General features: G+C 37.7%; 1 protein-coding gene across 3 annotated transcripts in view; it reads right to left on the reverse strand.

Moving 5' to 3' along the window:
• The window catches only part of CTNNA3 (catenin alpha 3), an 891,674-nt gene extending 879,940 nt beyond the window's left edge, over positions 1-11,734 (reverse strand). For 2 of the 3 annotated variants that reach the window (XM_037904833.2, XM_043550666.1), the window contains exon 1: positions 4,031-4,165. In XM_037904833.2, coding sequence (XP_037760761.2) covers positions 4,031-4,055 — 25 coding nt within the window. In that variant the 5' untranslated portion in view covers positions 4,056-4,165. Of the gene's footprint in view, positions 1-4,030; positions 4,166-11,676 lie in introns of those variants that run through there. The other variant, XM_037904831.2, reaches the window with a different exon arrangement.
• Positions 11,735-23,142: the final 11,408 nt, after the last annotated feature.

A 23,142-nucleotide genomic window follows, 5' to 3' on the forward strand; every position in this document is an offset into this window, starting at 1 on the left:
CATCTTTATTAACTCAGCAAAAGCTCATGTGAATCTACATCTAGATTGACTTTAATAGGGCCTGGATGTAAATGAAAGTTTTACCACTGAGTCAAATGGGGCCAGGATTTCAGCCCTGGACTTTAAATTAGAAACAAAACTGGCTTCGGCATGACAGCCATAAGAATCGCAAAAGCCAGGATTTCACATTAACATTGTCCCGAGGACACCACTTTACCCAGTGTCTGTGTTAAAAAAAACTATTAAATCTATTTCTTTATTTGCATCCTTATCACTGTCAAAATTTGCGCCATTGAAAAGATGGATCAATTCAATACAGAACAATAGGCAACAACCATTGCTGGAGGCCCTTTGTTAAAATAATTTGTAGTAGAATCAGGATATTCTTCTGTTCTGGTGCAACTCTTGTTGTTCCATTAAAGTTACATTGGCCCCCCAAATTTTTGGTTCATATCTGCTATTTGAAAATTTATGAGAATGAATGACAACTGTCAAAGAATACAAAAGCTGCACAAAGAGCAAACAATTTATTTCATCCATCCTCCCAGCTTTTGTAAAGTTTTCTTATCCCATTTTCATCTCAGTTTTTTCCATCTCCATAAACCTGAAATTGGCTATACTGTATATGCTGAAAAACAAGGTCATTTAGATGATCCTCATTTTTTTGCATAGTTATTCACTGTCAGTTAACTTAACACTTAGAATATATTGAAAAAACTATTTTTTCTTCTAAACCAAGAACAATTCAGCAGGAAAGAAGTTATCTATAAGCTTTTCCCCTATTCTCATATTCTAGGCATTTTCTAGTCTTCACTGTGACAAAGTAGACTCTCTCCATCTGCTGTCCAATGGAGGTAGCAAGAGAACAAGATGGTTTAGTACAATGGTGCTGAACCTAAGTCATGAATGCCTGAAATAGCATGATTCCTGTTCTGGTGGCACATCCCCAAACAGACTTCCATAGTCTGGGAGGGACTGATATACCTGCAGTTATGTAGCTATGAAATCAAGATGCCTTTCGATTTGGTAGCGAACCTTTATATTTCTAAGCACTCTCTCTGTACAGACATCAGAGAGACTTTTCAGAGTTCAGTTTAGACTACCAGAGGAGATACCTACTATGTACACTCTCACTGACTTCACTTTTGTTCTTTCTTGTTCTGCTGCTGTTAAATCTATAATAAGAGGTCCCACTGACTGCAAAAATCTGTTTGCTCTTCATGTATTGAAAAAAAAATACCCAAGTGCATAATGCTCTGACCCCAGAGTGGATGTCCAATGTTAAAGATGGGGCTATCACAAGCCAAGGTGGAAGGAAGTACAGATACAACAGGCATCCACAAAGGTGCTGGCTGTCAACCTGTCCCTTTATTTTGGGGCACTAATGCTCAGAAAAGGTTCCCCCATCAAAATATAAATAAGAAATACAAAACTTCAAAACTTGCCTAGCATGCATGTAAGTTACACACTGCTGCTAAATTAGGGTTATTTCTGTCAACATTTGCAAGAAATCTAACAGTAACCTGGAAAAATATATTTCCATTCAGACAGTCACACATCCATTTTGCATTAGGACATCTCATGCAAGCTCTAAATATTAATGCAAGGTCCATTTTGACATATTGGTATGAAAGCTAATTCTAATATCAATGAGTTTATGGTTTCCAGAAACCTATTATCAGCTAGCCAGCCATGCATGTCCACTTCTGAATTAGATTCCACATCTGAACCTACATTTGATACCTATTTAATGCTTCTTAAGCTGCCACTCCATGATAAACAAACAAGATTGGCTTTGTATAGAAGTGGAGCCTTTGGTCCAGCCTGACCATTGAAGTCAATGGGTTCTTTCCACTGTCTGAGAAAACCAGATTCTTCTGCTGTTTTAGCATCAGAGAATAGTAACAATTTCACACCCTTAAAAGGCCTGTTTTCTTCAACGTACTGAAATTCACCTTTTTTTTTTTTAGGGGGGATGGCAGGGGGTACGTCATTGACCTGGCTTTCTGAAGTGTCTAGCCAAAATGTCAACTGCATTTTCATTTTAAATTAAATGACCCAGTCCACTTATTATGCACAATGCCCCTAGGTTTTGCTTTGCAGCTTTGAATTTAGTTCCAAGGTTAGTTTCCCAAAATTGGAAGTCCAACTTGAAGACCACCACAGCTGTTGCCAAGAAAGAATTCAGAATAAAATTAACACTGTCCATTTGCAAGTCTGCATATCAGTTGCAAGGGGAAGCACCTCATGCTTCTATTGTCAGTTTGAAGAAATCACTGGAAGATTTTTTGGTTTCTTTTCTCTTTAGACATACTCATGATTTAAGTTGTTCCTAGTGGAGTCACCTTAACTCAGTCAAAATGTGACAACACTCCTTAACTCAAAAAATACAAAAATAAAAAGCACTCACTCCTTGCCTGTTTGACAGCATGCTGCAGCCCCCTTCACACTTACCCTCCTATATCAAATACCCAAAGTGAAAGATGACTTCTTCATATTTTGCATATTCCTTGGCAGGTTGGAGACTGTTGTAAACATCCTAATTTTATTATCCCACCACTTGTTCTCATCTTCTTGAAGATCAGCTTGATCCAAAACCTTGGTTCTGAACAGTCTTCTTAGGGCATGTTACAAACCAGACTCAAGTTTTGAAGCTGAGAACCATCTCTATTTGTTGTTGCAACCCCTTGCTACTACCAGTTTGTCTAATAAACAGACATACTTATTGACTGCTTAGAGTCAGATCAAATCCCTATTAAGGCAATGGTAGTCCTCCCACTGCCTTCAGCAAGCTCTAGGTCTGGACTTTATATTGTTAAAATTAGTGGGAAATGTGTGGCAAAATCCCCAGCACTGCTCTGAAAATCTCAATCATATATTCTAAACTACAATAAAACAACTGAACACTTTGACATTTCTGGAAAGTAGTATTTTGTAGCATGCCTCTTTCTTACAAGAAGGAATTCCCCTAAAGGTGGCTTCGATAACTGCAAAATCTTAACAAGTTAGAACTAGGGTTGCCAATTTAGGTTGGACATGTTCCTGGAGGATTCATCACATGACAATCTTTAATAAAAAAATAATTTTTAATTCCTGGAGACTCCAGGGCAATCCTGGAGGCTTGGCAACCCTAGTTAGTACAGTTTTCACAGTATTACTTACAAGATATTTTGAATCCTCAGCTGTGACCCACAGAAGCATTCATAACATTCTATGTTTTCGCTATCATTTTTATGTTATTAATTATCAGTATTCTTGTGGATTAGAAACATATCAAGGCAATAAAGAGGAAAGTATAGAAGCAATCAGGGAAAATACTGAAGATATTTCTGATATTTGTAACTTCAAGAGAACCGTCTGTGCTTGTAGCTGGAGCTATATTGCCTCTTTGCTAAGCAAACAACTTTCCCAGGTGTGCATTTCTTGAGAAACACTGGGATCACAGCCCATTGTTTAATAAAAACAAAATATCTACTCTAGTATAGCATGCCCTTTGGACACAGTAAGGCTCTAGGTTATAAGATACTTTGATGCAAGGCTGCTATCGTTTGGAACTTAGATATATTAATCTATACAGAAGTCAATTTCACTAGTGTATTGCAACATCTTAGAACACTAGACAGGACTTTCAGGTGTCATGGAGATAGAGTATTTCAGCCTCAATGGAACAAAAAACAATAACCTGCCCTCATACACAACGGTATACTTTAAGCTAAGTGCTAATTTTTGTTGTGTCTTTTTATTACAAACTATGTCTAAACTGACAACGTTCAGCATTTCAGTGAATAAAAGAATGGGGGGGTTGTAAATAAAGAAAAGTAAGAAAGTTTTCTGCAGCCTGAAGTAAAATTCAACTATAAAAATTATAATTGTTAGACAAGCTCTAAGTACAATGGGTACACTAAATTAAATAAAATAATGACAGAAAGTGGCTCCAAAAATACAGCTAACCTTTCTAATATATAACCATTAGAATTTTGTTTACTGCTAAAATCACTAATTGTACTTACAAGATAATAACATAACTCACCTATTCCAAAACAAACAGTCCACATTCAGGCACTAAAGCAACTGTCTAAACACCAGAAAAATTGCTTAGAACTTCAGTACAACTATCATGGCTCATGGTGCATCTGCAAGCTGATGGCCTGACAAGTGCTCTAGTGTATTTCAGGATGACTGACAGGGCACAGTGGCTGCTGGTGGGGGTAGGGCATCCTTAAAGCTACATACTAATGTAGAAATATGTCAGATATAATTAAAAACAGAACAGTGCCTTTCTAATTTATTTTGAACAACGAAAGGATATGGAATATATTTTTGCCATGACTTCTGGTGTATATCCTGAATCACTATTCTTTCTTTTTCCATACAGTCTGGTTACATGACCACCTCTGTCTCAATGCCATGACTCAGACTTTCAAACTGGACAGCAAAGGAATTCATAAAGATATTAACACATTTGTAGGCTCAATTATTTTTCCCTTTCTCTGTCATATGGCATCCCATGGGATGCATCTGGTTCATAAAATATACTTGCCTTATGCCTACTTTTATAAAGAAAGAGACTCTACAAGGAAACACTACTGAGCTTCAACCTTATACCAGTTTCACCAACAGCAAAGTAATCTGGCTGGGATGCATTCTTAATGACTATCATGTGCTTTCCTTTTTAAACCTCGAGATTGTTCTCCTGAATGGATCTTTATTTCCTAGAATTTGTACCCTGAACTGATGTTCATCTTCTAACACCTGGCTAGCCATTCTCAGCTCAGAAAATGAATGAGATTTAGTAGCAGACATCACAGTTCCATCCATCAGACACCAGAGGTTGCTTGCTGAAAGCATTATACTTGCTAAATGTCATTCCTGTAATACAGGAGATTCCTATGGGCTATAGTCCTCTAAACAAAGGAAAACAAGAGACTGGGGAAAAGCACATGAAACATCGGATCCCTCAAAAAGATGAAGCCTGGCAGGGGAATATTTAATAAGATATGTTTTATTTTACTAATTAGCTCTTAATTTTAAGATTTTTATACATAGCATCATCCACTGATGTCAGCACAGCTTTGGGAACAACATTTGTAAGTCCTTCTGCTACACAATCAGCACAGCAAACAAGTCATATTTTAGAGAAGCCATAAAAACAACTTCAGTGGAACTATACCTATTTACACCACACAAGGATTGGTCCATTTAACATTGTCTGTTCAATCTGCTATCTTGCCTATACCAATGGCCAATATCAGATATTTCAGGGGAAGGTGAAAAACTCCATATTCCATCTAGCCAATTATTCAATGCCATACATAAAAAGTATTACATCCAAAAAGCATTACATTTGGTTACTCCTTGTCATTAGCAAGAGTTGCCTTCTAGTCAGATGGGCTATCTCAAAGAGAGCACAACAAAATGTGTGTCAGAGGCTTGAGGAAGGTCTCAATGCAGATACCAGTTAATAAAAAAAATATTGTCTTATGTCAAAATCTAATAGTGTATAATCACACCGTTAATGGAATGATAGTATTTTAGAAGTTCCACCAACCCTACCAACAAGCTTGCAGTGATGCACCCACGGTTACTGTACATTGCACCATAACAAGATACAAATCACATTCCAAAAAAAGTAAAAAACCTAACAAAACTAAGGGGCAGGGCGAAATAAGGTATCTAGACAAAGGGTGAAATCCTGGCTCCACTGAAGTCAGTCCGTGAAATTTTTGCTTACTAGCATTTTACATGTTCAAAGAACAGCTCCAGCTGACTTCAGTTGCAGTTGTGAGTACTCAGCACCCCTGCAAATGTAGTCCTAGATGTCTTATACGGGTACCCAGAAAATGAGAATCACATAATTAGTGGCCAGCTATGAAAAATGGGGTTTAGATGCATCATACAGGAACTCTGGGACAGAGACAGGAATGGAATGCTACCCCGGAGAATTTAATTCAACTGCCTTAACTATTCATAGATTCCAAGGCCTGAAGAGACAATTATGATAGTCTAGGCTGTCCTCCTGTATAACACATGCCAGAGAACCCCCCAAAATAATTCCTCAAGCATATCTTTTAGAAAAAAACAATCATGATTTTAAAATGGTTAGTGATGAAGAATCCATCTTAGTAAATTGCCCTCACTGGCAAAAAATTATGCCTTTTTTCCAGTCTGCATTTCTCTATCTTCAACTTCTAGCCATTGGATGGTGTTAGACCTTTCTCTGCTACATTGAAAAGCCCATTATTAAATATTTGTTCCCCACATAGGCACTTAGACTAATCAAGTCATCCCTTAACTTTCTCATTGTTAAGCTCCTTGAGGCTATTTGGCTTAAACTATCACTATAAGGTATGTTTTCTAATCCTTTAATAATTCTTGTGACTCTTCTCTGAAAACTCTCTAATTTATCAACATCCTTCTTGAATTGTTGGCAGACAGTATTCCAGCAGTGGTTGAACCAGTGCAAAATACAGAAGTAAAATAACCTCTCTATTCCTACTCAAAATTTGTCTATTTATGTATGCAGGAATAGATTAGCTCTTTTGGCCACAGCATAAATTTGGGAGCTTATTTTCATCTGATTATTCACCATGATCCCCAAATCTTTTTCAGACTGCCCACTTCCCAGGATAGGATCCCCACTCTGCAAATATGGGCTACATTCTTTGTTCCTAGAGGTGGACATTTACCCATATTGAAAGTCATATTCGTTCCTTGAACCCAATTTACCAAGCTTATCAGCTCACTCTGTATCAGTGACCTGTCCTCTTCATTATTCACCACACCCCCAATTTTGGGGTCATCTGTGACGATGTTATGTTTTCTTTCAGGTCACTGATAAAAATGTTAAATAATCTAGGGCACAAAACTGATCCCTGAAGGATTCCACTGGAAACACATCTACTCGGTAAAAATTCCCTGTTTACAATTATATTTAAGACCTATCAGTGAGCCTGTTTTTAATCCATTTAATGTGTGCCATGTTAATTTTATATCATTCTAGAAAAAAGTCTAAATTTATTATGTCAGTACTATTACATTCATCAACCAAATTTATAAACTCAGAAAATTATAAATTAGACAGGATCAGTTTTCCATAAGCCCATATTGATTTGTATTAGTTATATTATCTTCTAATTCTTCATTAATTGAGTCCCATATCAGCCTCTCCATTATCTTGCCCAGGATAGATATCAAGCCTATAATTACCTGGGTCATCCTGTTTACCATTTCTAAAAATTGGCATATTACTTTCTTCCAGTCTTCTGGAACTTCCCCACTACTGCAAAACTTACTGGAGGGGGAAAAAAACCAAACATTAATAGTCCAGCAAGTTCCTCAGCCAGCTCTTTTAGAACTCTTGGATGCAAGTTGTCAACCTGCTAATTTTAAAATGTCTAACTTTAGTAGCTGTTGTTTAACATCCTTCAGAGACACTAGCAGAATGGAAAGAGTGTTACTACCATAATGAGATGAGACTATATAATTATTTCCCCCCCTCCAAAAAAACCAAATATTTATTGAACACTTCTGCCTTTTCTGCATTATTGATAATTCTACCATTTCCATCTAGTAGTGGATCAATATCATTGTCAGGATTCTTCTGGTTCCTAATATATTTTAAAACTCCTTATTGTCCTTATCACTGTTGGCCATAGATTTCTCCTTGTGTCCCTTTGCTTCCCTTATCAATTTTCTATAAATCATAATTTCTGATTTAATATTAAATTACTATCAACTTCCCCTTTCTTCTACTTGTTATATAGTTCTATGGGACCTTCCTTACTCAGCCTGTAATGTCCCAAATTTTACTGAGTTGATCAAAGAGAAATGTTCACAAGAACTCAATTTGAAATCATCATATTCCTTGGTTTATTGAGCTACCAAATTTCATTGAGTTACAGTCTTGTAGCCTAGTAGCAGCTCCCTCAGTTGGGAATTATGGTGAAGGGTGAGTCTGCAAGCCACAAAAATATATTACCTACTTTTAAGTTTTCATGTTGTGGACATCAATGTATTCTCATTTCTGACCTTTAGCCAAGTATTGCTCACTTCTGATGGTAATAAGCATTTCAAGGAGAATGAAGCCCCACCTTTCATTTCAATATACATTCTTCTGCATGCATCCAAGTAATATGTTCAACTTCGGGTTTAACTTTCACATACTCCTATACCTATTTCAAAGCTTCTCTATTACATCATTTCTAATACAGTAAGCTAATGTCACCTTCTCCCTTAGGTACACTGTGTCAATACATTGCATGTCAAGATGCAGGAATTAACAGTGAGTTGTGAAATCCAGTCTGTGTTGTATTTATTACTACACGATGATAATCCTACAGTCTACCCAGCTACAGAGTTTTTGGCTTTGAGCTTGTCTATCAGTTTCTGAGCAGCAACCAAGAGCATTCCCAATGAGCCCAAAGAGTACATCATGATCCTAATGCTGGAATCCTTATTCAGGCAAGCCTTCCATTGAAGTATAACCATAAGAATCTGTGGTCTTGGTTCTGCCACAGTTACACTGATATTACAAGTATAACTGCACTGAAGTCAATAGAGTTATGCTGGATATATACCAATGTATCTAAGAGATGCTTTAATAGTTGTGTTCATAATGTTTTCCCCAGACACAGATTATGGTCTAGGAACTTTTTAAACCAGAACTGAGCAAATAACTGATTTTTCAATTCAGTGGCCAAACCAAAAAAAAAAAAATCCCAAAAAAATGTGTTTTGTGTCAATCCAAAACCAAAATTTCAGTTTTTTCCCCTCAAACAAAACAAAATTATTTTGAGTCAAACAAAACATTGCTTAATCGAAAAAAAAAAAAGTTGATGGTTTTATTCCTGGATTTTTTTTCAAATCCTTTGATTGTTCTTTTTTTAAAATAAATCTAGCTAAACTTTGAAATGAAATATTTTGAAATTAAACATCAAAACCAAATGCTTCAATTTTAAAATTTTGTTTTTTCTTTTTTTAAGCCAAAACTATTTTCAAATTGTCAGTCCAAAACTGTATTTTTTGGCAAATAAGATATTTGTCTAAAATAAGTTCACTCAGCTCTACTTTTCAGTAGGAATATTTGAGCTGTTTAAGTAACATTTGCCTCAAAGAAAGAAGTATGGTGTGACATGGGGACAATACGCATTCAAGAAGCGGTATGCATTGGCTCCTTTTGTACTCATGAAGTCTTTCACTTTCAAAGACTCTCATTGAAATGAACCGGCCTGTTATTTTTCACTACATGTATTAGGTTTGGGTACTGATCAAATGCTCCACACTTTCTTGGGTGCTAGGTGGTTTTTGGATGGCTGGTTGTACTGTGCTGGTAACAGTAGGCAGAGGATGTTTGCATCCAAGCCTCCCTTTTTATTTTTATTTTTTAAAGATAAGTGTTCTGATCTTTAACAAGGACCAGAGAGAATGCTTAAAGGAAGTTCAAGTTGACCTTGTACTAAACATAGCTTATTCTTCACCTCAACAAAAATCACATGACATGTGTTTGCTACAGTAACATATGATGTAACATTAACTTGAAACTCAGAGGAGGAAGGAGTCTTTAAACATTCTTTTTATGAAATTATCACCACACATCTTTATATTGTGGTTGCTAGTTTTTACACTGTGATGTTATTCCCAGTTTAGTAAACATATCTTCATCGTAATCCATTGTAATGAATTAAAAAAATCACGTTTTTCATTCTCCTTGTACAGCTGCTATTCTTCACAATAGATTTCCTTGTGTTTCACATTCATGGGCTACAGTAGGCTATTTCTTTGTCAAGTGCCAGTTTTGCATGATCTAGCATCAGACTGATCTAGTCTTTAAAGGTTTACACTTTGACCACTGCATTTACCAGAGTTCCAAGTAATTTAACTATTAAACATTCCCACTGCACACACACTAAACCAAAACCAAGGAGTTCTAGGTGAGCACTTGTTAATTTTAAATTTTTGACTGGGCTGTACAGGAGGAGGAGGAAGTGGTTTCAATACACCTCACCCATTTGCACCCTTCACAGAAATTGGGCACGGTTCTCTTAAAAGACATGGGCACTTCCCCTGGCAAGTGCTCCCAGGGTGATAGCTACCTAAAATGAGAAGGGGAGGGGCAGAGTAAAAGCAGAGCCATAATCCACAATAATCAATCAGCACAACTAATTGGGTGAAATGGGAAGGGTGCATGCTGAACCCCTGGAAAGGGTGGCAGCACGCTTAGTACAGCATGTGATTTCAGGATCCTCCAAGACAAGTTCTGGCTGGGTCTGGCAGAATTCTCCCTAGGGCTCCTAGTGCAGCATGGCCCTTCAGCTCCTCTTTCAACCCAGGCAATGGCTTCAAAAGCCTTCCTGTTTTGAGCCACGTTGTTTTCTTTAGATACAGTAGCACTTCTTGTTTCTTCTCTTTGTTGAATTAACATGATCACTGTACTATATTGAAAATGTTATCAAAATAACAAGCTATCACTTTACATTATAAGTGTTTTTCTGGTCCTGCTTGCAGGCTAATGGGTTCTGCAGGAGAGTGTGTGATCTGGGTCTTCAGCAGTCAGTCCGCAAAGACCCAGCCTGCAGTAAGGGTGGATTGAGTTGCCTAACTGCCTTAGGGAACTCTCTGCTTTGTCTCTCTATCTTTTTGGTCTTGGAGTCTAAGAAATAAAGGAGCATTACCTTACAGAAAGAGTATTTTATGTTTTTATCTAGCTTCTGTTTGTATGCAGTGAACGTAAATCACCACTTCCAAATCCTGCCACATATATTTAAATAAATGATTGCTGATCATTGTTGCTTTCCATAGGAGTTGGATTGGGCCCTCACTAATTAATTGGGTGACAAAAGGAGCGTTCAGATCTGCCATTTCACACTTCTTCCTCTAAAAATCTAAATAAATTAAGAATATCCAAAGTGCCCAATCCCTTCAGAGATTTTTCCTTCCCTAAAGGGGCGTCTACAGGCACAATTCTTCACTGTTGTAAGAGTTTGTGGCTTACACCAAGGGCGAATTTGCCATTCCAATCTTTTAAAAAGTACCCAAAATAGAATAAGAAATATATTCCAGTGCACACAACGCTTGAACTAGAATCCATTCTAGAGAACTTTCTTAATGTGTACAAATAATGCAGGTGTTTTCTGAAGTGTGCAGATTGGCTTTTAATAGTCTGCTCTTATTACTATTTTGGAAACAGCGCCTTCTATATTTAAATATCTAAAGTATAAATTATCTTATAAAAACTACCTTGTGCAATGATTCAATATTTTAAATCCTAAACTCACAAATTTACATTTACATAAGCCTCCCCTGCACTGGAAGCAACTTCCAGCGAAGTATCAATAAGGGCAGCCTTACTAAAGAACAGCATTCATACAATATCTTATCTTCCCTTGTACAATATTGTGATATGCTTTTTATAGCTGGAAAATATATGACTGCATTGCACAACCCTGGCTAGTGGCTTCAAGTGACAAGATTATGATGATTTCTTGTATCTATGGAACCAGCATGAAAATGCATGTTTACAAGTAAGAAACATACTTTTTAGGAAGTTTGAAAAAAATTCACCTTATTTTTCCACTGACATTTGAGGGGAGACTATTCAATTAAGCACCTGTAATTCAATTCACAACTCAATATACTTTCAGTATAAACAAAATTCCCTTCACTCTACTTCAGTCTTACCTTTCAAATCAAGAAGCCAACTCTAACAAGACGACTAAGAGTTCCAGGAAACTACTCTCTGACAGAGTCTTCTTGCAGAGTTCTGATTCCAGATCCACTGAAAAGGACTAGATTCTTTGGTTGCCTGTCAATCACAAAGATTAGGAAAGGAAATAGGAGGGGAGAACAATGGAAAAATATAGGAAAGGGGAAGGTGGTATCCATATGGTACCGCCTTCTGTACTGAGAGTTACTGACTTCACTGACAACTTGTTACTGAAAATACCTCTTTGAAAAAGCCCAGACTAGTTCCTGTAAGACCTGCAAACACTGTCGATAAGCTTTTAGAGTAGCGGCCGTGTTAGTCTGTATCCGCAAAAAGAAAAGGACTACTTGTGGCACCTTAGAGACTAACAAATTTATTTGAGCATAAGCTTTCGTGAGCTACAGCTGACTTTATCGGATGCATGCAGTGGAAAATACAGTGCTTTTACAGTCTCATTCAAAGCCCATTGAAGTCAATGGAAAAACTCCTATTGATGTTAGTGGGGTTTGGATTGGGGCTTTAAGGAAGATCCTTAGAATCAGTTTTCCCTCTTCTATTTTCAAACAGCTGATCTGCACATAAATACACAAATTAAAGTCACAGGAACCACATAGCATGAGAGATCAAAGAAAAAGAGCAAAAGTGATAGGTAGGAGACCCATAACAGACATTGTAATTGAAACTCATGTCACATATTGCAGCAATGTGCAGACTAAAATTTCATCCAGATCAGACCCTGTAATATATATCGTCCACATGCCAGACAACTCCAATAATACCTACATACGATGACAAACTCCAAAGTGGGAGATGTACACAGAAGGGCTGTTAGGAATTAAATTATAAAAGTTTAATTTGCTTTATTAAATTTTGTTTATACAACCAAATTTCAGTTTATTAATTTTTTTTGTTTTCCCTGTTTTGCCCCTCTGATTCTGTGCCTTCCTCTTGTAACCCACCTTTTTGTTCCCTCCTGCAACTTCTTCACCTTCTTGGTCCTATTCTCTTTCTTGCTGGATTCCTTCCTCTTTCTTTCCACCCCATTTATCTATCTGTCCCCTTGAGAATATGAAACAGCAGCATGTAGTCACTCCAGGAGTCAAAGATCCTACTTTTTCAATATTAGCCTTCCCACTTCATGTGTTTTAATAGTAAGTACATTTGGATGCAGTGTGATTATTTAACAGCTATTCTATTATAGGTAAGGCACAGTCTGATCAACTTAAAATGCACTTCTGATTAAGACAATTCTGAAGTTGCCTTGTTAAGCCCATACTGCAGCCCCCTGGGTTACTGGCACATTAGAGCTGGGACTTGGGAAATCTCCATCTTCAAATTAGATAGGAACTGTTGTCATTCAAGAAGAATGTTTAATTCTGGGCCAGTCTTGGAGATACTCTGGCCATGGAGGAATGGTTTGTTCAGAGTAAGCACATAGATAAAACCTTTTACTGAGTTCTGATCTAGTCACAGATGAGCACTCACACAGCAAGAGAGAGTTTCCCATTCAAAACATTTCCCATTTATGACATTGCATGATAGTTGTAATTGTAGGACACTGAGCCTAATTGCAGAGAATCTGAAATTCAGCAGAATTCTAATTAGTTAAACTCCCATTTATTTCAATGGAGCAGGCCTTATATTTTGCTGATATGCTCAACATTTATCCCTTAATGAGTCTTACATATACAAATCAACTCTTAGTGATATAAGGCTAGAGCTAGCCTTAGTGTCATTCCCTCAGGAGACAATCAACCAATGGGAATTCGTTTTCATGATAAAACACTTGTAATTTTATTCCATGATGGAGAGTGAAGGAGTTGGGGGTTTTTTGTGATCAGAAATTGAACTATTTACATATGAAATCTTACGTACTGGTGAATGAACTCAGTGAACTCAACAAGGGTGGACCTATGTGACCACCAGGGATCTATCTTCCTGGAGTTCATTGCAAGATCAGGGCCTTAGTTTGTTTCATGCACCACATGAGGAAAAGATTTGAGAGCCAAAAAATGACTGCATATTGAAAGAATATCTGCAGTGATTTCTCCCAAAAAACTTCAAGCAGTATTTATAGGAACTTATCATATTTTTGTGGATGAACTAATTTACTGAGAGAAAGCAAAGCTGATGATTCATTAGATTATGATTTTATTCATAACTCATTCCTCTTAGAATTGGTGAGGCTCAGGGCTGAGAGATAAATAATGTTTGTTTTTCACTCTCGTCTAGCTCTTGAGGAAATGGCACAAATGATGCTTCTCCATGCAGAAAATTTCTGGGCCTTGAAACGTTTTGTTGGCATAGTACTATATTAGTTCCTTGCTGTGTGATTTCATACTAAATTCTGTTAATTTGTTAATTAAGTGTCTTACTTTTGATGCGCAGTTTTATTAATGACTTCAAAGACGGTTTTTAAGTAAGAAGCAAAGAAAATGCAGTCTGTTTTCCTGCACACTAAATCTTCAAGGCTGGCACGTACAATGTCCCCAAACCCACAGGCCACTGAGCCAGGGGAGCCATGGCCTGATCTCTTTATGGCAGGGCCAAACCTAAGTGGCGCTATGACCCTGCATACCCAACTGATTACTCATTCAAAATTGAGGGGGGTGGGCTGGTGTAGGAATTTATAGGCAGGGGAGAGTGAGTGGTCAGGCTGCTGAGGAAGGGAAGAGTGCCTGAGAGGAGAAGAGGCATGTTAGGCAGGGATGTATGGCAAAAATATGCTCCCTCACGCTTGAAATGGTGCTCCGCAGCCCCTGCCTAAGCACTCCTTTCTTTAAAACTAAAGAAATAAAAACTACAAATCTTTAAAGTTGTTTCATAGCTATTTTTGGAAAAAATTACTACAGCTTACAAGATGACCCCGTGACTTTAATGTGCACACAGCATTTGAGGGGGGAGGGGGAGGCCACAGGAGGGAGAACGCCCGCCTTTTTGTATGCTTTTTTCTGTTGTCTGAATTGTCTAATCCGGGTAATGAAAAAAAAAAATCTTAGTAATTCAAACCATGAAGTATTTAATAAGAAGATCTTCCCCTAGAGTGGCTGGTTGACAGATGATATGAACATCCAAAGTTTCACAGGTAATTACAAGATAGCAACACAAACTCAGAAATTTGTCAGTTCTCTCAGTTATCACGAAAACATGCTGTACAATTAATGTCCTAAAAGCTTTTTAAAACTCTGTGGACTAATGTGAACTATTGTACTTTTTCACCGTGACAACCTTCCAAATTTTCATGACAGCCTTCCTGTCACCTTGGCCAATCCTACTTAATGTATATTCTCTATTCACTATTTTTAACCCCTTATCTCATGACTTTAAACTTCTCTAAATTTAAACTCATGACTCATTCTCCAAACCTCTCTCTTGTACATCTCTCTGGATGGATTTGAGTGTTTTCGCTACATTATTTACCGGTCAATCCAATTTGGTGCTATCCAAAAGAAATCCAAATTTCAGCATTGCCAATCCTTGCAAATTTATTGACTTACAATAGTTGGTATTTTTCTGACAACTCCTGCTCCTGGAATTATGTGAAAATCTCAACTTTCTTTTTAAAAATTGTAAGTTTCTTCTAGCGCTCATAGTTGTGAAGAAAAGCTTGAAAGTATAAGACCAAAAAGCTCCAATGAGAAGATAGAAAGAAGTGAATATATATGTACACATATACATACACACACACTTAATCTCATGCATTTTAACCAGTAGCATGATATGGGGAGTTGGGGCTTAACTCAAATTTTTTTGAAAACTTGGGGCTGGCCATACTGGCATTTTCTTCCATCAGCTTTTGGGATAATTTTCATTGACTTTAGAGACACTTCTGCACACAAGCTACTGGCAGGATAGGACCCTTAGAAACCCTGGATACTATCCTGCCAAAGAGTTGCATGCAGAAGTACCACTATCTTTAGACTCTCTTTTAAAGTCTTTATGTGCAGTGAAACACATACTGGTTCCAAAACTGATTCTTGAATACTCTGCTCCTTGTCTGTAACAGTTGCAGGATATTTTTAGTTATCTTATCAGTTCTCTAGCCATTCATTTTGGGTTATTTCCCCACCCACCTCCCATATTTAGTACGGAAGTAGGTTAAAATTTATTTATTTATTTATGGTGGTTTTAAAGTCCAATGTTGAAAACCAACCATGTGTGCATAAAGCTAACCAAACAATTTCAGCAGATTTCCACCGTTGGCTCCTAAACACAACAAAGTGTCATAAAAATTTAATAGACTCAAAGTGTTTGCATGGACTTGCATTTAAAATTTATTTGGTTTAATTTTATACATTTATGTTATATTGAAGTGGTTGTTAACATCTCGGCTTCTAAACAGCTAAGTGGAATTGGTATCACAAGCAAATTAACTCTAAAAAGCTTTGTAACGATGATGTTACTCTTTTTGGTAAAACAGGGTTCAGCAAGGGAAAGCAATACACCTTCTCATAGAAGATTATCATAATCTATTTTAGCAGATAAACATTATATTTAATTTAAAATATTAGTAATGCATCTCAAATAAAAATAAATGTCTATATAACAATTGCAAAAGTATAGCTTGTGTTATAAAAGACTTGGTCCCTATTACATTGTAAACACATTAAGTTAATCTATGTATTAAATCAGGGTTACTGAAAGCAAAAAGAAATGTAAAAAAACTTAATTATGTTAACTAACTAGCTGTTTAAGGTTGCATCCTACGGACCAAATACACCAGAAAATATCACACCACTAAAACATCAGTATACAGTGAAGGAACCCACACGCATCAATGAAACAGACAAAAATGAAGTCCTTTATTCGTAAGGGAATGGTCAAATACATCTCAAACCAGTATATACGGACAATTAAGCTGGCAATCAGCTAAAAACTACTATCAGTTAATTTAAACTTAGCTACTATTTAAAAGCAACTGTATTATTGCTGTACTGTTGTATGATTGCTGTACCTCATTTACAGTGAGCGTAACATTGCTAAATGGTTTAACCAACAGATGTTAAAAAAAAAAAAAAAAAACCACCACAACCACACCAACAAATGAATGGTAGCAAACAACATGAAGGCAAGGGAAAGTAGGGGAAAAAATTGTTACACAGTAGTTACAGATTGGGTAAACAAATTCCCTGTTAGCATCAGTCATAATTTCATAGATTCATAGATATTAAGGTCAGAAGGGACCATTATGATCATCTAATCTGACCTCCTGCACAATGCAGTCCACAGAATCTCACCCACCCACTCCTGCGAAAAACCTCTCACCTATGTCTGAGCTACTGAAGTCCTCAAATCGTGATTTAAAGACTTCAAGACTTTGAGTCAGTGACACTGTATACTAAGTGAGGCACGTGTTATTTAAAACAATCTTGTCCAGTGTCTAAGTACCAACACTAAATGCTAACACAACAATATTTAATAAACTGGTTACTGTCCATTCAGTAAGTTATCTGGAAGACAGCATCCATCAGAAACAATGAATCTATGTCAACTACTGGTGTATCACAGAGCAATGCAACCAATGGAAGAGAGAAGCTAGCCATTCCCTTTTCCTACCCAGCAAAGCTTACCAGAGGGTGACAACCAGCATGAAGGGTAGCCTATCATATGGATGGATAGTATTGGGTAATAACTAATTACAAAACATTTATATATAAAGGCCTCATTTCTAATGTCAATACTCCAAATTTCTGTTTTACTTCTCGTATACCTAACACTGTGGGAGGCACTTATAATAATGCCTATCCCAGTATTTCAAAACTCTCAGACTTCTACCGATAATAATACAGGTGGCAACTGTAATTGTCCTAATAGGAATGTGTTGCTATCTGCAACACTAAAGTAAAAGGGCCCAACTATAACACCAAACTGGAAAATGATTATTACACTTGAATATAAGGTGGTGTCGTATGTACATACAGATATAACCATTTACACTACAAATATATATAGTGTAGTGTAGAATATATTACTCATATTCATATGTATGGATTATCTGGGAATGCCCCCAAGGCTCAATCATAAAACTACATTCCTCAAAGTCCCAGGCCTAACATTCCCAAGCCCACCATAAGGGAATAACAACAATTGGAAAATAAAGTCTGTCCGTCAGTCATACGAGGGAATGTGCAGACTAAGGGACAGATGGGGCATGAATGTATGCATGGAAAAGTGAGGTGGCCAAATAACAGCATTTAGCCCACTGGGTCCTCTCCATGCATTATGCTTTTCCGGGACGATGGTAAACATCCTTGCCATAAAAAGACAATAAGTGGGGGATTGTAGTAGAAAGAGATTCTAACGTATAAGCCCTTGTATCAGAGGCCTGATATGAAGCCTGAGCTAAAGTAGTGGGCAGGCTTTGCAGATATAAAGCAAAGTTAGCAAGAGCCAGGCTGTGAGCAAACATCAGGCTCTGCCTGCTTGCAAATTCACAGCATCTGGCAAGAACAGGGCTGATATTGCAAAAAACACACATTACTAAGTGCTAGGCACAGAGTACTCACACAAACACATTCCAGAAGAGTGGTACCAGAACATCCTTATATCAAGGATGGTACAAAAACATTCCCCAAAGATAACAGGAGCACACACTGACCCCTCCTAAAGCTAAGGTCAGGATGACAGTGTGATGAACAGAAATGTAGCAGGTGATGTGTGGTAACCAGCTACGTCAAAGGGTGTCAACTAACCAGGTCAGAGAGGCAATATGTAACTTGTTGTATAATATGTAACTTGATGTATAAAGTGGAGTCTCAGAGGGAGGGTCTTTGGCCAGCTTAGGGGGCAGTGGAAAGTGTTGCCACTGACTAAGCTGCATCCACTGTCGGGGCATACATGTCTTAGTATCCTCGTAGAGCCAGCCAGGTGCTATTACCGTGCTTTGTTGACAATAAACCTGGCTGGGTGCCTTCATACCTTAACAGATTTTGAGGTCATTGGGCAGTTTACTTGAGGTCTGCTGTGCCAACTGTCTTCACAGGGCTGGGACAGCACAGAGAGCACACATACACTCAGCCGAACATCTAACAAGACTAATAACAAAGCAGAAGCACAGATGCTTTGAAATTTAAAAGGAATTGTCTAATCTTATAAACATAGTGCCAAGAATTGCAATTTCAGAGCCGCGTTTTTCCCCCCCAAAATGAGCTTGTCTTACAGAAAGTCAGCTACGCATGGCTCCAAGCAAAGAGAAGACACAGACTTCAAGAGTGGACATCTTTCCCTCTCTGGAACTCAGTCTGGATTCTTCAGGTCCAAGACATTGCACCCTTTAGAATTTTCATCTAGAATATTTTTCTTTAAAAGAAAGTGGAATTTATAGCTAGACATGACCCATGATCTCTCAGAGCAGAGATGTAAAAATTCATGGAGATTTCCCTGCCTCCAAGAGGAACAAAGTATTCAAAGAAAGATCCATTCCTGCACTACCATATTCCTCCAAATCTGCTATATATATCTAATCCAAAGTGAGAAGTCAAACATCAGCAATGTAGCCTTGTAAATACAAACCTTTAGCGTAACTGTGGCTAGGCCTAGATTATGAGCTACGGGTGTGATTCTCAGTTTACATACGTATGCTTATGGCAGCTTTTGAAAGCTAGCACAAGTATAAATAATAGCGTAGCCATCGTAACACAGGCAGCATATCCATGGGGTTTGTGCATGTTTGTACTCAAATGGCTAAGCTATGCTGCTGCTGCCCATACTATCACAATTATACTATTTGTACTTGTTAGCACTCATCGAGCTAGTGCAAGTATGTATACGCAAACTAAGAATCACACCCCTAGCTCATAGCATAGGAATAGTTGTCCCTTGCCCTTTCATAGCCTAGGAAGGTTATGCTGCATCATGTCTCAGTTTCCCCTTTTAAGACAACAACTGACCAATCTCTCCTGTTGTACTGGAGCCTGCATCCTCCTCTCCCCCATACATGGGATGCTGGGTTCCTCAGCAGCCTAGGGAATTATCAACCACATCAAATTAGTCATTAGCCCTTGGTTCTGATCTCCATTTACTGTCCAAATGACCACACATTCACAAAAACAAACCAAAACTTCCAGCCACTATTTTTCAGGTCTTCCTACATGCAGGGATAGAGGATGTCTTACTTAGAGACTACTGCAGAAAACTATCCCTTCCTAAGCTTCTCCCTGCAGTTCTCCCCACCCCCCTCAATTGTGCCACATACTGGCTTTTATAACTACTTCTCCCTTCCCAGCTGGGTCTGAAAACTGAGCAAGGCTGGCTAGCCTCAGGGGTCTGGCCCTTAAAGGGGTAGATCACCTTGTTTCATTAGCTATGGCCTCTAATTGTCTGCATCAATTAGCAAACACAAAATCTACAAAAAATAGCACAAAATAAAAATCTGCACACTGGCAGCAGTAAATGCCCAGTTGCCTGATTTGCGCGCACACAAACTTTGCATTTGTGTGTAGACAAGTTTTGCGGGTGCAAAAGCTGGGTTCGAGACTAAGTGAAATTTGGCCCAGAGAGACCTACCGTAGATCTCAATGTAGGAGCTAGGTGGCATTATTTATTTCTTTACTTGCCTATGATGCTGTGGTATCTCATAGAAATTACAGTTTGGGTGTCTCATGACCCCATTCTTCCTGTGGGCCAGGGTTCTTTGCTGGACCCATCTTCCATGGACTAGATGGACCACTCGTCTGATCCAGTGTAACAATTCCGATGTTCCTGTATTGATAGTAGTTGTGAAAATAGCCAATAAAAGCATCCATTTGGTGACATGCAAGTTATTAAATTGTTAAGTAGGTAATAGGTTCTGCATTATTCCACAAACTCTAGCAAAATTCTATCAGAATGGAGAAGTGTGATGCTGAAGAAATCTCAAATGCAAATGTTTGCAGTATTGTATTATGTGTGGCTGCCAGATTTTCTGAAAATTCTGGTTCTGTGTCTTTTCCTAAGAAAAAAAGAACAGGATCAATGCAATTTTTTGGATGACATTTTAAGGACACAAAAGGCTCTGACACTCCACCCCAAATAAAGAAAACCAAAGGGACTCTGCATACATGGAAGTGTTGGCCCACAAAGATCCTTTTACAGGATGGGGACAATAACAAAATCAGAAATTCAAGGTATATGCCTCTTGGGCATATATTTTATTTTCTTCTATATGGTAAGAATTATGCCTTAATCTATATTTCAGTGCAGCAGATATACAGTGGAACCTAGGTCTAACTGATGTCCCTAGCATGAGCTATTTCTCTGGCACTTCCATTTTCATTTGGCCTCTAATTCACACACTCAAGTTTTAGATTTTGCATGCCCATCTACTAGCATACAACATAGGTATTTGCATAATCAGTTACCTAATTTGTGCTTTTAAATTCACATGTAGGCATACAAATTTCAGTAAATATGTGTATAAACAGCTACAAGTGTAAATTTAGAGGCCACTTTTTGAGAAGTTGGCAGAAACTGGTAAAATTGAACAAACACCCGTTATTTAGGAGGCAAGGCCTTAATCCAGCAAAGCACTTAAACATAACTAAAATTTAGTGGGTCTATTCACTTGCTTAAAGTTAAGCATGTGTTAAGTGTTTTTTTCTGGATTGTAGTGGATAAAACTATCCTATATTAATGGCTATATTAATTCAGGAATACACTTTAATATGCTGGTTCCAAGAAACTGATAATAGAACTAAAGTCTGTTTTTTCCCCTCAAAGAATGTGTGCTTTGAAATTAACTTTTCCAAATAGAAATACATACAAGTTTTAAAGAAAGGTCCTTTATTAAGTACGTGTGGTGGAACGCATTATGGGCCATATTTTCAAATAGCAAATCACAATACAATATACAACGCATCCCTCTGTTTGTGTATGCAGGTCCCATGCCTGCATGCACAAATGGATATTTCAGCACCTAAACAGTCATTTAGCAGCACAAACAACTGGTATCCAGCTACTCATACATTTTTGTCCACAAAAGTCAGGCGTCCTTGTTTTAAAATTTTGCCCTAAGACTTAACTATGTTAATTTAATGTTTGTGAACAGCGCCAGATTGCATACACAGATGGCTTCAGCCTCCAGTGCAGTCAAAGAATACATACGACAGTCAGTCCATAGCATCAGAAGCTTTATACACACTAGCCTACCAAGAAACCAAATCTTTGAACACCAGGGACCAACTCTCGAGGTAAAGAGCAATTTAGTCTACACGCTCTCTCAGTTTTTGGCTTTTCTCGAGACTTCTTGCAAAAGTTCAGTTGGCATTCATGATGATGAGGTCTTTTTAAATGGTGAATCCCTGTTTACTAGAAACTGAACTGAGTCACCAACTCATTTCACAGAAGCTGCCCAGCAACCATCCAAATGCAATAAATTAAACTTGTGAAAGGCTCCATATGTCACTGAAATCCCTGAGCCACCTTATCCTACACTTCTTGGCATCGTATGGTTTTGGTTGATGCCCAGGATAAACATAAAATATTCACAAAAATTGAAGCTATCCACCTTAGAGAAAGAACATCACAAAAAGTTTACATCTCATGAGATATTATGTCAAGGATGAACAGGTTTAATTAGAGATGTAGCTTTGAGAACCTATTGGTATTCTCTCTTCATTTCTGAATGGGGGTGGGGAGAGGAAGAGAGAGAGAGGCAGAGGGAGGGAGGGAGGAAGATGCCAGAGCAGAGACCTGAGATTGAGTAATAAAGACATTAAAATATCTAGAAGTGTTATCCCCCGCCTCTCCCCCACCCCCAAAAATCAATCTATAAATGAGCTTTTTATCTCTCTTCCTTTGCCCCTATAAAACATCTATAAAAATTCATTAAATGGCTTTTTGGTCTAATATATTGAGATTCCACTTTAACATTTCTAGTATCACTGCACAATTAGATCAATTCATGTCATGTTTTAAGTGCTTTGGTTGATTAAATTGATCCAAAAACATTCTCTGGGGTTTTATCTACTACAAATACCATTACAGGCACATTTTTAGTAATAGCACTTGATGTTCTAAATGCAGAGTCCAGTAAATAAAGCTGAACAAATAAAAACATTCCTCACCTTTAGAAACCCTTGATCTGGAATTTTAGTATGAGTGCTTTTTAGCAAGGGCAAAAGGAATTAGGGCAGCATGGTATCCTGTTTAGCAAAGGACTAGATAGGAGCCACAAAACACAAGTTAAATTAGGGGAAGTGCCAGAACATGCCTACTGGTGAACAGTGCAAGGAAACACTGCAGGGGAGTGGAGAAATCTTTTTTTTTTTTTAAAGAATATATAGAACATTTTTTTAAAAAAGAAATTTTGGACCATTCCAAAGTACAGTATGATGAAATACAAAACATTTGGGTGTTAACCACTCTGTTGGCCACTTAATCGTGAAGCATTCTCATGGAGTTTTTCATGCTAAATTAGTAACTTCCACAGTCAACAAGCATTCACGTCGCACTCCCCCTCAGTA

The sequence above is a fragment of the Chelonia mydas genome, chromosome 7 (genome assembly GCF_015237465.2).
Source record: "Chelonia mydas isolate rCheMyd1 chromosome 7, rCheMyd1.pri.v2, whole genome shotgun sequence".
NCBI classification, from domain to species: Eukaryota; Metazoa; Chordata; order Testudines; family Cheloniidae; genus Chelonia; species Chelonia mydas.